Genomic DNA, 17659 nt, shown 5'->3' with positions numbered 1-17659 from the left:
GTGGTATCCATAGAGACGCTATCGGAAGTTGGGGTTGCTAGGAGGCTTGCGCGCGTCGGCTAGTGTGCGTCATGGCTGAAGTCCCGGAAGATTACGACTCCGACCCCGGAGAAGATGAAGACCTGGGGTCTGAGAGACCACAACTGCCCGGGCCTTCGAAACTAGCTGAAGATGCCGAACCAGACACCACGGCAGAGGCAGGCCCGGAGCTACTTGAAGACCTTGACCCAGAGCCACAGCCAGAGACCGAGGTAGAGAACTTCAAAGACGAGGCACCAGAGAGGGCTAAGAATATACACCTACAGCCAACGGGAACATCCGAGGAAGAGGTTGCCAAGGAGTCAGAGATAGACGTTTCTAGCGGCACTGAGACAGGGATTCCCCAAGAGATCATGTTAGAGATATCCAGCAAGATGACAGAAGAGCTTTTCAAGGATTTGGAAGTTCCAATGGATGAAAAGCAGGAGACAGACCTAGAGCCAGCAGAGGAGGCCGAACCAGATGTTACAGAGGACATATTCATAAAGTCAGCTAAGGAAACAGATGAATGGCTACCAAAGGAAAGCAAATCTGAGGTTCCAGTAGCCACAATCAGTGAGATAAGATTCAAGTTACCAGAGGAGACCAAACTGGGGATTCCAGAGGAATTACTTAGAGTGCAAAATGAAAATTTAAGTCTAGAACCTCCACAGCCAACCGAACCTGAATTTCTAAGTAAGAAACCAACAAAATCAATTGAAGAGGCAGATCTACCGTTACCAAAGATGACCACACCAGAGCTTCTAGAGGAGACACAAAGAAAGTCACAGGAGGAGAAAGAGACAGAGCCGTCTGAGCAAACCAAACTGGAGTTTACAGAAGAGAAACCAAGAAAGTCCACAGAGGATGCAGGTCTAGAACCTCCAGAAGAGACCAAACCCGAGGATCCAGAGGAGATACAAAGAACAACTGAGGAAAAAGGGACCAGGCCACCTGAGCGCACTAAACCAGAGTTTCCAGACCCAAAACCAAGTAAGTCAACTGAGGGGAACATTCTAGAGCCACTAGAAGAGATCAAATTAGAGTTTCTTGAGGAAAAATCAAGAAAACCAATTGAGGAAACAGGTCTAGAGTCATCAGGAAAGATCATACCAGAAATTAAAGCGGAGACACAAAGAAAGTCAACTGTGGAGAAAGTTCTAGAACCACCAGAAGATACTGAACCAATAGTTCAAAAAGATAAGCAGAGAAAATCTACTAAGGAGGCAGGACTAGCATCACCACAGAAGTTCAAAGCAGAGGATACACTAAGAGAGTCAACTGAAGAAAAAGGTCTAGAACCTCCAGAACAGACACCAGAGTTTCCAACGATACAAAGTAAATCAACTGAAAACATAGGTCAAGTGCTACTAAAGAAGACCAAACCAGAGGTTCAAGAGAAGACACAAATAGAGCCAACTAAGGAAAAAGATTTAGAGTTACCAGATAAAGCCAAACCACTACTTAGAAGAGAGACATATCAAGAATTTGCCAAGGAAGATAGGCCAGAACCAATCAAATTTAAGCATTTTAAAGACAAAGATGAGATAGAGGATTCCGACTATCAAACAGGAAAGTTGTTAATGAAAGAAACTAGAGAAGTTATGAAAGACTCTAGTTTAGGGTCTCTCACAGTAAGAGGATTAGACTCAATAAATATAGATTATAAGTCTTCAGAAGAACTCCCAATCCTGAATGAGTATATTGATACCAGTAGTGACTTATATCCCTCAGAGTCAAAACTGGGTTTAAGAGAGTCCTTTATTGAAAAGAAAGTTACAGATGTGTCCCCAAAGTTGATGAAACTAGTATGTGAAGATGAAGAAATCAAGCCAAAAGAAAGGATTGAACTACAGTTTGAGTTTCTTAAATGGAACCCAGAGAAAGTCGCAGAGTGGATTAGCAATTTAGGTTTCCCTCAATACAAGGTATACAAAAATAACATTTTTTTTTAATTTTTTTTAATTTATTCATTTTAGAGAGGAGAGGGAGAGACAGAGAGGGAGAGAGAGAGGAGAGACAGAGAGAGAGAAGGGGGAGGAGCTGGAAGCATCAACTCCCATATGTGCCTTGGCCAGGCAAGCCCAGGGTTTTGAACCGGCAACCTCAGCATTTCCAGGTCGACGCTTTATCCACTGCGCCACCACAGGTCAGGCAAAAATAACATTTTTTGAAATCATATTCTCCTTCTCCTTCATAGTTCTCTACCCTTACCTGAGCTCTTGCCTTTTCCTTTCTAAAAGGAGTATAGAAAAGTCCTGGACAATGGTAGAGGTAACTTGGATTTTAATTTTGGCCTTGCCAGTGATGTATATTTGCATTTTGGAAGAGAAAGGGAGAGCCACATTTGTAAGTTTTTCCTATTCATCACAGTGATTTTATATCTCTGCAATCCTTGAATAAAGACTAAGGAATTTATATAGGCCTCTTTTTGTAGAAAACTGTATTTTTAAAAAGAGTTTATTCATTTTAGAGAGAGATAGAAAGGAGGGAAGAGCAGGAATCATCAACTCCCATATGTGCCTTGACCAGGCAAGCCCAGGGTTTCAAACCAGCAACCTCAGCATTCTGGGTTTATGCTTTCTCCACTGTGCCACCACAGGTCAGGCCAAAATAACTGTATTTTTTAAAATAGATTTCACCCAAGGTAGACTTTTTGGTATTTTGTCAAGTTGTTTCAGCTCTCTAACTTGGACTTGTATTATTAATTGTTAAGTGTAAGTGTCCCAAATATATCATATGTATCTTGAGCACCTAAGAGTACTAATTTAAATAGCCATTTAACCAAAAGTAGTTTTCTTAAAAAGAGAGAGTGAATCCTTTTATTTCATTAATGCCAACTATTTCTTAGGTTACCACAAAACAAGTTCTGAAATCTTTTGTAACCCTGTACTTAAAAATATATGAAAGAACTACTTTTTGTATAATCCTCTCACCAAAAAAGTTAAGGAGTAGTATGATATTTTATCAAAAGTTTAGATGGAAAATATGTGGGGTTATTTGGTTTATTACTGAATTTAAACTTAATTTAAAATTGCTCAGTATAGAACAGGAGACAATTAAATCCCTCCCGCCCTTCCCTACCCTCCTCTCTTTCCCTCCCTCCCTCCTTTCCTCCCTTTTTTCCTTCCTTCATTGCCCTTCTTTCCTTCTCCTTCTTTCATCCCTCCCTCTCTCCCACCCACTCTCCCTCCCTCCCTTCCTTTCTTCCTTCCCTTCTTTCATTGCTTTCCTTCTTCTCTCAATCCCTTCTTTCCTTCCCCTTCCTTCTTCCCTCCCTCCCTCCCTCACTTCCATTTGCTGTACATCTTTTGAGTAATGTTCCCTACTGTACTGACAGGAGTGTTTTACCACCAACTTCATCAGTGGCCGAAAACTCATCCATGTAAACTGCTCAAACCTCCCTCAGATGGGAATAACAGATTTTGAGGACATGAAGGTGAGTTGTGTATCAAGTTTCCCCATAGAGCACTGTAATAATGCTACTATCTGTCTTCAAAACCAACCTTTTTTTCTTACCCCCAGTGGTGTTATTATACTCCCAGGCTCACAGGGGTTTCTTCCTCTTTCTCTCCTTTGATCCCCACAAAGTTCACGTGAACTGTCAGTTCCTTCTATAGCATCTGTTTTTCTCCATTCCTGCTTGTTCAGACCTTATTGCTTTATACTTAGTACATTCTAGTAGCCTCCTGCTTTTAGCCTCTTATCTATAGGCCCTTTGTATTCAAGACACTGCTTTTAACCCTCCCTTCCCAACCATTCATATACTACTCAGAAACCTTCTTTGGATCCCCTCTGCCTACAAGATAGTCTCAACTCCTTAGTTTAGGATTCAAGGCCCTCCATGAGTTCCCTCCAACCACCCTTCTCTCCTTTACCCTTCTATATGAATCTTCTGCTCCAGCCTCACAGGTCTAACTCGCACCCTCCCGAACCTCTTTTGCTTTCCTCCCCCAGCAGATCCCCCCTCCCCTGCATGACTAATATGAATCTTAATCATCCTTAGGACCCAGCTCAATTTTCACCTCCCCAAGAAGTCTTTCCTGACCTTCTCAGGGCACAGTCACCTTTCCTCCCAAGCTCTCATATATGTTATGTCTCTAATACCCATTGGCACTTAGGTAACACCATGTGTGTTTTGCCTGCTTTGCTACCCACTTGAAAAAAAGTTTATTAACCTCTTTGGACCTCAGTTTTTTAAGCTCTCTCCAGCACCAGCAGTCCTTGATCATGCTTCTTTGCATAACAGTACCCTCCATTTACAGTGTTTAATAGTTTACAAAGCTTCACATACATAATCTCATTTATAACCTTTAATTACCCCCGCCCCAACATACCACTGGTTTCATTCCGTACTATTGCCCATAAACAGTTCTGCCTCCATGGTTCTCAAACTTGGGTAGTCTTTGAAATCAGATGAGGTTTCTAAAAAAAGACGCCTAGGCTCCACACTCCAGAAACTTTGACAGATTACATCTAGGGTAAATTCTGGAATTTGCTGCCTACGTGACTCTTAAGTCTTAGAACCATGTAATTCCATAAGATATGATTTAGAGAGTAAGAATATTATAGTTGTTAATACCTAACACTTTCCTGGCAACAAGATAGAAAGAAATCCTTTAAATTATTGAACAAATAGTTCTAAGTGAACATTTACTTTCTTGAACTCTACTAATAGATATCCTCTCTGAGTGCTTACTATGTGATGGGCACCATACATACACTATTTCATTTAATCCCCATTTTATAGAAAAGAAAACTGAGGCCCAGAAAAGTGAAGCAACTTACACAAGATTATCCAGATAGTGAATTTAAAAGCCAGTATTTAAATCTATTTTGTGTGACTTCCCAATCCATGCTCTACTTAAACCACAATCCTATAAGGTCTACCGGAAAGTTCTGTCCATTTCTATCACAACAAGTTTCAACACATAAGCACATGTTTATTTGGCGCATGTGTGCATCTCTAATGTATACCTACTGATGTAGCAAATTAACTAAAACAAAGTTGATTCACGTTAGTCTTATGTGTGAAACGATAGTGTACCCATGGCTACTGATAAAGTTCATTTACGCCACTGTATTTGATATGAATTTCAACAAGGAAGAAATGCTACAGAAGCATGTCTGTCGCATCTACCATATTCCCCGGACTTAGCACCCTCCAACTATCACTTGTTTTTGTCCTTACAAAATTTTTTGAAGGGAAAAAAATTCAAAAATGAAGAAGATATCAAACAAGCACTGGTTCAATTTTTCACATCAAAAAATAAAACATTTTTCAAAAAAATTGCCCTCACGCTGGCAAGAAATCATTAATAATAATGGCAATTATATTATTTAATAAAGTTTACTGATGGTAAGAAAAATTTGTATTTTGTTTTATTCCAAAAACGGACAGAACTTTCTTTTAGACCTTATATATTGCCTAGCTGAATGAACAATTTTGTAACCATGAACCTCTGTGTACATATGTAAAAAAGGACAACATAGGAAAAATTCATATTTCCATAGCTACCAAATACTACCAGATACGTTTTATTATTTATTTTTATTTAATTTTTTTAGCGAGAGAGAGAGAGAGGAAGGGAGAGAGATGAGAAGCAGCAACTCATAGCTGTGGCATGTTAGTTCATTGATTGCTTCTCGTATGTGCTTTGACTTGGGTGGGGCGGGGAGGGAGCTCCGGCCAAGCCAGTGACCTCTTGCTCAAGCCAGTGACCATGTTAATGATTCACTGCTCAAGCCAGCGACCCTGCACTCAAGCCAGATGAGCCGCACTCAAGCTGGCGACCTTGGGGTTTCAAACCTAGGACCTCAGCATCCCAGGTCAACACACTATCCACTGCATCACCACCAGTCAGGCAATACATCTTATATTTTTATGTTCAAAGATCACAACTATATTTATGAGCTCTAGTTTCTACTTATGTTTATAATGTATTCAATTTTCTAAATAAAAATAAGGAATAGAATTAGCAAAATAGTAACTTGTAATTCAAATTCCTGAAACATTTAAGTACCAAGAATTTTAGCTTTTTATCATGGAAAAACATTTTTAAGTCTGCCAATTCATTTCACCTCCTTGACATTCTGATTCCAAAAGTACAATGTCAACATGCAATATGAAAAATCCCAATTATTCTGCCTGCCCTGTGGTGGTGCAGTGAATGGATCCCCGACCTGGAGTACCGAGATCACTGGTTTGGGACCCCAGGCTGGCCTGGTCAAGGCACATGCAAGAAGTGGCTATGAATTGATGCTTCCTGCTCCTCCCCAACCTTACCCCCACCGGCCTTTCTCTCATGTGCTCTCTCTCTCCTCTCTCTGGAAGACCAATAAATAAAATCTTAGCCTGACCAGGTGGTGGCGCAGTGGATAGAGCATCGGACTGGGACACAGAGGACCCAGGTTCAAAACCCCAAAATCGCTGACTTGAGTGCAGGTTCATCTGGCTTGAGCGCAGGCCCACCAGCTTGAGCACAGGATTGCAGGCTTGAGCCCAAATATTGCTGGCTTGAAGCCCAAGGTAACTGGCTTGAGCCCAGGGTTGCTGGCTTGAGCACGGGATCACTTTCTCTGCTGTAGCCCTCTCCCTGGTCAAGGCACATATGATAAAGCAATCATTGAACAACTAGGGTACTGCAACGAAAAATTGATGCTTCTCATCTCTCTCTCCCTTTCTGCTGTCTGTCCTTAGCTGTCCCTCTCTCTGACTCTCCTGTCCCTGTCAAAAAAAAAATCTTAAAAGATTTTAGGCCAGGCAATAGATAAAATCTATTTTTTTAAAAAAATCCCAGTCTGACCAGTGGTGGTGCAGCGGATAGAGCATCCCTGGTTTGAAACCCCGAGGTCGCCAACTTGAGCACAGGATCACCAGCTTGAGCGTGGGATTGCCAGCTTGAGTGTGGGATCATCAACATGATCCCATAGTCGCTGGCTTAAGCCCAACGGTTGTTGGCTTGAGCAAGAGGTCACTAGCCTGAGCAAGAGGTCACTGGCTCAGCTGGAGTCCCCATCCCTCATGAAGGCACATATGACAAGCAATCAATGAACAACTAAAGTGCCACAGCTATGAGTTGATGCTTCTCATTTTTCTCCCTTCCACCCCTTCCCTCTAAAAAAATAAATTCTAATTAGGCTTTTTCTGGTCTTGCAAGAAACAAGAGGTCTTTAAAATCTCCTGAAATCCTTAAAAGTAAATGATGAACCCGGTGGTGTTCTAATCTTATATGCTGAGAAGTTAGAAAAAGCAAACTTCAGAATATTTTTTATCAAAGTCACCAGACACATATGGCCACTAGTTGAGGTCAACAGAGTAACATAAAGATCAAGACATTCAAAGGTATGCTAGACAAGCTTTGCTTGACACTTATGTTCACATAAAAAAGCTGATTATACACTATGACATAAGTAACTTTTCAGAGATTGTACATAAACTTAAGTATGCCATAGTTACCTTCCTTACAGCATTGTTTAATCCCATTGTTGTAATTATAGCACTTAGTACACCCACAGTTTATCCCATAACAACACCTAAGCAGTGACATAAGTTATCTTTTTTCATCCTCTCTCTCCTACTTATGGGCTTTGGGAGAGGCGAGGGGTGGGGAAGAGCAGATTTCTTGAGAGTACAGAATTCTGGACGTGCTGCTAAGAAATCGAAGCTCATTTGAACTGTGCACCCCATTTATAAGCCTTCCAGTTAATTTATGGCCAGTTTCTAGTCAACTTTTCTAATTTTGCAGTTATTCATGCTTCACCTGCAGAAATAACTCACCTTTCTCTTGGCCCTTCCTACACCACATACTGAGATGAAAGAGAAGAGGTGAGACTGGTGAGGAGTGCGGGAGGAAAGGAACACTAATTCTTCTCTTCACCTGATCATAGGAGCTCTAGAAACCACTATCCTGTCTTTCCCGTTTGTAGGGAATCATTACCTTGGCAAAGGGGTAAGAAAGTCAGTGTTATTCTAGGGATAGGCTAGGCAAGATACTTCAGCTTTCTCTTAGAATATGTCTTGAATTTTATTTTACTATTATTTTATTTATGTATTTATTTATTTGTATTTTTCCAAAGTTAGAAGCGGGGAGGCAGTCAGACAGACTCCCGCATGTGCCCGACCAAGACCCACCTGGCATGCCCACCAGGGAGCGATGCTCTGCCCATCTGGGGCGTTGCTCCCTTGCAGCTGGAGCCATTCCAGTGCCTGAGGCAGAGGCCACAGAGCCATCCCCAGCGCCTGAGCTAACTTTGCTCCAGTGGCGCCCTGGCTGTGGGAGGGGAAGAGAGAGACAGAGAGGAAGGAGAGGGGTAAGGGTAGAGAAGCAGATGGGCGCTTCTCCTGTGTGCCCTGGCCAGGAATCAAACCCAGGACTTCCACACGCCAGGCCGATGCTCTGCCGCTGAGCCAACTGGACAGGGCCTCAAAATATTTTTAACTTTTCTCTCCATCAAGTGAACAAAACTCTGTGATAAATATTTGTAGAACATAGATGAATTACTTATTCCTTTTGTATGCATGATTTTGTATTACGAAGTATAGCCATGTAAGTTTTATATCTCAGCAATTTTACTATCCTTGCCTTGTTGCAAAGTGTCAGCACAAATTCATGACATGTCAGAAACTATCACTAGACAAAAAGTTTTTTTAACTTTTAATTTTCAAATAATTTTAATTTTACCAAAGAGTTGCAAAGATAATACAGAGTGTTCCCGTATACTCTTCACCCAGTTTTTCCTAATGTTAACATCTTATTTAACTATGGTACATTTGTCAAAACTAAAAAAAATAACATCAGGGCCCTGGCCGGTTGGCTCAGTGGTAGAGTGTCGGCCTGGCGTGCAGGAGTCCTGGGTTCGATTCCTGGCCAGAGCACACAGGAGAAGCCCCCATCTGCTTCTCCACCCCTCCCCCTCTCCTTCCTCTCTGTCTCTCTCTTCCCCTCCTGCAGCCAAGGCTCCATTGGAGCAAAGTTGGCCCAGGCGCTGAGGATGGCTCTGTGGCCTCTGCCTCAGGCACTAGAGTGGCTCTGGTTGCAACAGAGCGACGCCCCAGATGGGCAGAGCATCACCCCCTGGTGGGCATGCCGGGTGGATTCCGGTCGGGCGCATGCGGGAGTCTGTCTGACTGCCTCCCTGTTTCCAACTTCAGAAAAATACAAAAAATAAAATAAAATAAAATAAAAAATAACATCAGTACTGCACTATTAAACAAACTACAGACTTTATCCAGATTTCTGCAATTTTCCCACTGATGTCGTTTTGTGTGTGTGTGTGTGCCATGATCCGGTCAGGGACACCACCTCGCATTTAGCTGTCATGTTTCCTTGGTCTCCTCCAATATGTGACAGCTTCTTGATCTTTCTTTGTCTTACATGATCTTGACACTTGGAAGAGTCATGGTCAGGTATTTAGGTTTGTCTCATGTTTCCCATGAGTTTATTTATGCTTTTGGGGGGAGAGTGTCAAATGTGATGAGCCCTTCTCATCTCATAAGATCAGGCAGTACATGATATCCACACAACTTATTATTGGAGATGTTTATCTTGATCACTGGTGCAGGTGCCGGGTTCCTTCACTGCTGTGTTTCCCTTTCATATTCTGTTCATTAGAAGCAGGTTACTAAATCCAGCCACACTCAAAGAGAAGGGAATTAAGCTCCACCTTCTGGAGGGAGGAGTATCACAGAATGTATGGACATTGAGTAAAAGTACCACTGTAATTAATATATTGGAGGAGATAGTTTGAGATTATAGAGATAACCTGTTTCTCCTTAAAGTTTTGTCCACTGATTTTAGCATTCATCGATGGATCCAGCCCGCAGCAGTTGTTACTATGTTGTTCTAGTGATGATTTTCTATTTCCCTCATCCTTCCATGTTTAATTGGAATTCTTCTTAAAGAACTCTTCTTCTGTACTTGTGTCCCTCCTCCCCCATTTGGGAGTTCTTTCCCATTGGCTCCTGTGTCCTTTAGACATGCCCCCCCCCCTGCTTATTTTTTTTACTACTTTTTGGCACCATGAGTTCATACTGATATCTCTGACTCTAGTTTTTCACAACAGGGTTCATTCTAGCCTTCCCATCCTCCTTATTCCCCATCTTCATTTGCTTTGTTTTTTGGGTTTTGTGGGGTTTTTTTGTATTTTTCTGAAGTTGGAAACGGGAGGCAGTCAGACAGATTCCCGCATGCGCCCAACCAGGATCCACCCGGCATGCCCACCAGGGGGTGATGCTCTGCCCATCTGGGGCATTGCTCTGTTGCGACCAGAGCCATTCTAGCGCCTGAGGCAGAGGCCACAGAACCATCCTCAGCGCCCGGGCCAACTTTGCTCCAATGGAGCCTCGGCTGCGGGAGGGGAAGAGAGAGAGAGGAAGGAGAGGGGGAGGGGTGGAGAAGCAGATGGGCACTTCTCCTGTGTGCCCTGGCCGGGAATCAAACCCAGGATTCCTGCACGCCAGGCCGACGCTCTACCACTGAGCCAACCGGCCAGGGCCATTTGCTTTGTTTTAACTTCTTTCTCTTACACTGAGAAACCTGGCTCTCCTTATCTGTAAATATGTATCCCTTTGAAACACACATTTGCCAAATAGAGGAGAGCGTTTGTGTACAGTTGTTTTGTCTTTAGCCTTACCCTACCCAGCCCAGTGATTTTCAACCTTTTCCATCACATGGCACACATAAACTAATAACTAAAAATCTGGGGGCCCTGGCCAGTGGCTCAGTGGATAGAGTATCAACCCCACATACAAACATCCCAGGTTTGATTCCCAGTCAGGGCACACAAGAGAAACAACTATCTGCTTCTTTCTCCCTCACTTCCTCTCCCCTCTCTCTCCCTCTTCCTTTCCCCACAGCCAGGAGCTCGATTGGTTTGACTGTGGGCCCAGGCGCTGAGGATAGCTCAGTTGGTCTGAGCCAGTCAGCCTCAGGCATTAAAAACAGCTCAGTTGTGAACATCAGCCCCAGATAGGGTTTGCTGGGTGGATCCCAGTTGGGGCACATGTGGGAGTCTTTCTATCTCCTCTCCTCTCACCTGAAAAAATAATGATAAAATAAAATCCTGTGGCACACCAAAAAATATATTTGTTGCCGATCTGACAAAAAAAATAGGTATAATTTTGATTTATTCACACTGGACAGCTATTGTTGTGCTGGCTGTTGTCTATTTTTTATTTGGCAATCTAAGGGAAAAGAGGTCAGTGCCCTGACGAGTCAGGTACTGCATGTTTTAAAAATTCTTTACATACCCCACATAGGTGGGATATGAAACAGATTTATGGACACAGATAAAAGTAAAGTGGTTACCAGGGAATGAGGTTGCAGGGGAAGGAAGTAAAGAGGGACTGTTATACGGTGGCAGAAAATGATTTAACTTTGGGCGATGGGCACACAACACAGTCAGCAGTTCAAATGCTATGGGAATGTTCACCTTAAACTTATGTACTCATGTTGATCAATGTCACCCCATTACATTTAATTTCTTTTTTTTTTAAAGATTTTATGCATTTTAGGGGGGGGGGAGAGAAGAGGGTAGGAGTAGGAAGCATCAACTCCCATATGTGCCTTGACTGGGCAAGCCCAGGGTTTCAAACTGGCAACCTCAGCATTCCAGGTCGACACTTTATCCACTGTGCCTCCACAGGTCAGGCAAATTTAATTTCTAAATTAAAAAAAATTCTTGTAGCCTGACCAGGCGGTGGCGCAGTGGATAGAGCATCCGACTGGGATTCAGAGGACCCAGGTTCGAGACCCCGAGGTTGCCAGCTTGAGCGCGGGCTCATCTGGTTTGAGCAAAAACCCACCAGCTTGAACCCAAGGTCACTGGCTCCAGCAAGGGGTTACTTGATCTGCTGAAGGCCCATGGTCAAGGCACATATGAGAAAGCAATCAATGAACAACTAAGGTGTTGCATCGTGCAACGAAAAACTAATGATTGATGCTTCTCATCTCTCTCCGTTCCTGTCTGTCTGTCCCTGTCTATCTCTCTCTCTGACTCTCTCTCTGTCCCTGTAAAAATTAATTAAGGGGTCACTTGGTCTGCTGTAGCCCCCCGGTCAAGGCACATATGGAAAAGTAATCAATGAACAACTAAGGTGCTGCAACAAAGAATTGATGCTTTCTCTCTGTCTCTTCCTATCTGTCTGTCTGTCTGTCTCTCTCTCTCTCTCTCTATCATAAAAAAAAAATTCTTGTAGCACACCAGAACGATTCTGTCACCCTAATATATTCCCTGTGTCCCCTCCATAGTCAGCCCATTCCACCACCCTAATCCCTGGCTACAAGTAATGTTTTGCCTCCTTAGTTTTAACTTTTCTAGATGTCACATAAATGGAATCCAATAATATGTAGCTTTTGAGTCCGGCTTCTTTCCTTTAGCACAATGCATTAAAGATCAATCTACATTGTTATATGAATCAACAAGCAGACTTTTAAGGAAACCATACATCTGTTTTAGTAATGATGACATAGATCACTTATATTTGAACAACAAAAATTATGTCTTTAGGTTTAAATATAGTAAGTAAATCATAGGTTCCAATCTAACTAAGCAGTGTGTAATAAATTGATAATGATGAAGCAAAACCATCAGTAGTTTACAAATAAGAGCAAAAATAGCCTCGGAAAATCATGATCAATGCAAGATACAATGATGATACAGTAATAGTAGAATCTTTTTAAAAACTATCGGTGTTACAAATACCTACTAGGTGCTCTGCAGTGCTGCCGAGCATTGAGTATGGGCCACCAACCTAAAATATGGGCTCTTAGAAAACTAATATTAATCTCCCTGAATAGCTATTTTTAATAATCCTTACTAACTCAGGAAAGTCCCTAGTAAGATGCTCTCTGAGGCAAAAATAATATACAAAATAATATACAAAAATAATTGCTTGTTATTCATCAGAATTAAAGAAAGAACTTACAGTTTTAGATAAATTTATAACCCATAAGTGGACCCTAACAGTCCATCAGTGAATCTCAGACATACCTTAAGAATCACTAAATTAGAGGAGGGATGGTTATATTATATTTCTTGATTCTACATATAACTTATTGGTTTATAACACTTTTAATTTTTTCATTAGAATATTGAATAGTACTGGACCCCGTTGGCCTACAGTAGGCATATAGCTCTTTAGGTTAATAGTGAATGTGTCTGTGACTTCAAGGTCCCTCCTGGGGTGTAAACCTCAGTGAATTGTGAAATACTTTCTGATAAGGGACATTCAGAAGGAGAGTAGGGTCAGGTGCCGACCAAGCGTGGTGCTCAATATAACAACATCAATTGAAAATGAGAATTCTTAAGTGCCGCCTATGGTAACTTTGATCTCAGCTCTTAGAAATCTCTATTATATACTAGAGACCTCGATTAGTATTTCCACTGGAAATGCAAGACAACTGTCTTTTACCCAGAAACCATTTCTAGAGTCTAAGCAAAACCAATTCAAGTAAAATTTCAGAAGGTATCTTTCCTACCTAAAATACATGGCTAATGGGCAGTTTTGTATCAGGTTTAGAGTTGTCTGTGGCATGAATTTTACATAGTCTTGTAACTATGCCAGTAGTTTTAAACAAACAAAAAATCCATTCCACATACTCCTTTGACTGTGTCCTAGCAGCAACTTCATGGACAACAAACTCATCCAGATGCAGAATATGGATTCAAGTAGCAGAGTTAATAACAGATCTATGATCAAAACTAAAATTTGAAAACACAGTGACAGCGTAATCTAGGATATCAAGCAGCATGGTGCTCAATGAATACAAATTATGTTTTAGGAACACTGAAAACTGTGGCAAAAGATGCTTTAAAAAGAATATATATGCCTGACCTGTGGTGGCGCAGTGGATAAAGCGTCGACCTGGAAATGCTGAGGTCGCCGGTTCGAAACCCTGGGCTTGCCTGGTCAAGGCACATATGGGAGTTGATGCTTCCTGCTCCTCCCCACCTTCTCTCTCTCTGTCTCTCTCTCTCTCCTCTCTAAAAATGAATAAATAAATAAATAAAATGCAAAGACAAAATATTTAAAAAAAAAAAAAGAATATACAAGAATAGGTACTAATAAAACAGCTGGAACTTTAAAAAAATATTTTAGTGGTTAAGATTTATTTTTAGTCAAACAAACTGAATATTTGCATCAGAATTTTTTTTAGTTGCAATTAGCTGAGCTTCTTATAGACAAGTTATTTATTAACCTTCCCAGAGATAGTCATGGCTCCTAATCTGAACATATTATCGGCTCATATGGTTGGTCAGATTGTTCAGCCAATAGAAAGAAATGAACCCGTCCGTGGCCATCTGATGCAAAGGCCTAGAAACATCCTTGAGTGGGACTTTTAAAAAGATAAATCACGTTCTGTTTCTCTGAAGAGTTTTGTTTTGATAAGCCAGGCCGGTAAACGTTTCAAAGTGTTATTTCATTATTTTATTTTCCCAGAGAAATAACTTAAGGGGTTTATATTCAAGAGGTCTAGGAAACTAAGTAAAACAGCTTTAATTTAGTTATACTTTCAGGTTAGTCCCATTAAAAAATTATCCTTGTATTTCAGGTAATTTCTCGGCACACGCGGGAGCTACTGGGAATTGAAGAACCCTTATTTAAACGCTGCATCAGCCTTCCCTATAGGGACAATATTGGCTTATTTTTAGAGCAAAAATGTCATACAGGGTTAAAATCTGATTCCTTGACCTTATCTGAATTTGTGCAAGCAGCAGGATTACAAAATTACCAGCTGCAAATAACCACCCCTGACGAATGAGGCCTGTGTTCCACTGAGCCATAGGGAAAGGCCGTTTCACTTAGCTAGAAAGAGCACACTGAATTACTTAGGGGAAGAAGTGTAGTCTTTGGGGGATTTCTTTTTCTCCTCTTCATTAAGGGTCAGAGTTAGAACTCCTGGCTCTATTCCTGGTTCCATCGCCAACTCGCAGTGCCTTCCCTCTATTTGTGTTTCAATTTAGCATCTCATTAAAACCAAGATAGCGGTGTATCTCTTTCTGGGTAATTGTAAGAATTCCTGATAAATTCTAGTAATGCATCTGGTAGTAGGAATATGTTAGGTCTTCTGCTAACCCAGTAGTCCTCTCCACAAATACAAAAAAAGAAACAGTTTTATTATTGAATCAGCATTAAATCAGACTGTGATCCCCATCACAGGCAGGCCACTAAGGAGATTGCAAAGCAGCAAGGAACTCTCCCGCTTTCATATAGCCAGGCAGACACAATCCACTACATACATGTTAGCTGTCTGTATCCAAAGGTAGAAGTTCACACATCTCTACAGCAAACAGGAAGTTATTACCGTATTTTTCGCTCCATAAGACACACCTAGAGTTTTAAGGAGGAAAATAAAAAAATATTCTGAACCAAATAGTGTTAAAATATTTAATAGAGTACCATATTTTTTGCTCCATAAGACACACAGGCATTTTCCCCTCCACTTTTGTGGGGGAAAAAGTGCGTCTTATGGAGCAAAAAATACGGTACTTGGAGCCAGACACTGAGGATAAACTCCTACAGATTCAGGGAGACCAGGTGCCATCCTCCTGCAGGCTCACATTTCAGAGATAACTCCAAGGCTCCCAAAAAAGTCAGTACCAGAATACAGTATAAAACTGGCAGAAGCCTTATTCAGCTTTTTAAAATATTTATATATGTCTCGAAAACAGAAAGAGGATTCATTAAGTTTTGGGGGGTTTTTTTGACTGAGAGAGTGAGAGGGACAGATAGGGACAGACAGGAAGGGAGAGAGATGAGAAGCATCAATTCTTGGTTGCGACACCTTAGTAGTTGTTCATTGATTGCTTTCTCATATGTGCCTTGACCAGGGGACTACACCAGAGCAAGTGACCCCTTGCTCAAGCGACACTGGGCTTCAACCAGCGACCTTTGGGCTCAAGCTACCAACCATGGGGTCATCATGTCTATGATCCCATGCTCAAGCCAGCAACTCCGTGCTCAAGCTGGTGAGCCTGCACTCAAACCGGATGAACCCATTCTCAACCTGGCGACCGTGGGGTTTCACCACCTGGTCAGTCTCATAAGTTTTCTAAAGAAAATATTTTTAAGGAAAAGGAAGGGGGAAGTTCTCTTTCCCTTTTGACACCAGAGAAATGTTTTTTTTAAATATATTTTAGATTTGTATTTGTCCTTACAAACAGCATGGCTTGTACTCTTATGAAGTAAGGTCTGAGGCTTGTTCACAAGGCTCTTTTATGTGGTACCTGCCAGATCTTTATAAAATGAAATTCAGGCCAGAGTTACCCATGACTGGACTGCTCAAAAAAATATTCTAAAAATGCCTGACCTGTGGTGGCACAGTGGGATAAAGCGTCGACCTGGAACACTGAGGTTGCCGGTTTGAAACCTTGGGCTTGCCTGGTCAAGGCACATATGGGAGTTGATGCTTCCTGCTCCTCCCCTTCTCTCTCTCTCTCCCCTCTCTCTAAAAATCAATAAATATTTTTTTAAAAATATTCTAAAACACTTCTTGTTGCTTGAATAACTCCAGTTCTTCTCTAGTTTCAGAGATTTAACTGCTCTTTTTCTTGCCACTCTCACTTCTTAGTCTGAAAAACCACTTCAGGGCTGCTGGGATCCAGAGGCAAGCATGTGTCCTGTCCAGTTCCCTACACCTGAATGAATAGCCAAAGAAGTGCCTCAAATTAGTATTCGTACCGAGTGTTAATATTTGGTGATGAACCTATTTTTTTCCCAAATTGGACTAACAAAATTTTATCTCAAGTCATTCAGTACCATTGAGTTTGTCTAACTCATAATTATACAAAAAAAGAAAAATGTAAATAATTAACCTAGGACCATGGTGATTTACTTATATAGTGAATGGATTTGTTCAAAAGCACATTAGCAGTTAGTACACAATGGTTCTGTTCAATGACAGGTCATGGTCATTGTCATCCTTCCTCAACTTGATGGTCACTGCTGTTGTTTTCTACTGTGTTACAATTGACAAAGTATTTGCAAGCCCTGGCCAGGTAGCTCAGTTAAGGTTAGATTGTCATCTCCATATGCCAAGGTTGCAATTTCGAATCAACCAGTGAGTGCAATAAATAAGTGGAAGAGCAAATCAATGTTTTTCTCTCTCACCTCTCTCTAAAACCAATTAAGAAAAGTATTTGCAAAACATGAAATAAATTTGCACTATAGAAATAAGATCTATATTTTACAAAATTATTAACCATTTAATATAAATGCCAGTGCCCTGGCCGGACAGTTCGGTTGCAGGCGTCCCCAAACTACGGCCCGCGGGCCGCATGCGGCCCCCTGAGGCCATTTATCCAGCCCCCCCACCGCACCTCCGGAAGGGGCACCTCTTTCACTGGTGGTCAGTGAGAGGAGCACTGTATGTGGCAGCCCTCCAGCGGTCTAAGGGACAGTGAACTGGCCCCCTGTGTAAAAAGTTTGGGGACCCCTGGTAGAGTGTCATCCTGGTATGCAAAGGTTGCAAGTTCAATCCCTGGTCAGGGCACTCACAGAAATGGATCAATGTTTCTGTCTCATTCTCTCCCCATTCCTCTCCATCTAAAATCAACTTTAAAAAAATTTGTAAATCATATAAACAATTTTTTTTAAATGTTTGTATGGTTTAAAATGCTTTAGCCTGACCAGGTGGTG

At 41.6% G+C, this 17659-nt stretch overlaps 1 protein-coding gene across 2 annotated transcripts; it reads left to right on the top strand.

The window, feature by feature from the left end:
- Positions 1–44: 44 nt before the first annotated feature.
- On the top strand, positions 45–16034 carry SAMD15 (sterile alpha motif domain containing 15). 2 transcript variants are annotated; one of them, XM_066341539.1, is made up of 3 exons: positions 45–1946; positions 3359–3457; positions 14574–16034. In XM_066341539.1, the coding sequence occupies exons 1-3, from the start codon at positions 72–74 to the stop codon at positions 14781–14783; spliced, it is 2184 nt and encodes a 727-aa protein (XP_066197636.1). In that variant the 5' UTR covers positions 45–71; the 3' UTR covers positions 14784–16034. The 2 variants fall into 2 exon arrangements, with proteins under 2 accessions (XP_066197636.1, XP_066197637.1); XM_066341540.1 differs by having other exon boundaries at positions 45–1011; positions 14574–14703.
- Positions 16035–17659: the final 1625 nt, after the last annotated feature.

The sequence above is a fragment of the Saccopteryx leptura genome, chromosome 6, assembly GCF_036850995.1.
Source record: "Saccopteryx leptura isolate mSacLep1 chromosome 6, mSacLep1_pri_phased_curated, whole genome shotgun sequence".
Classification (NCBI taxonomy): Eukaryota; Metazoa; Chordata; class Mammalia; order Chiroptera; family Emballonuridae; genus Saccopteryx; species Saccopteryx leptura.
Note: the sequence above shows the minus strand (reverse complement) of the source record. Positions and strands in the feature narration are given on the sequence as shown.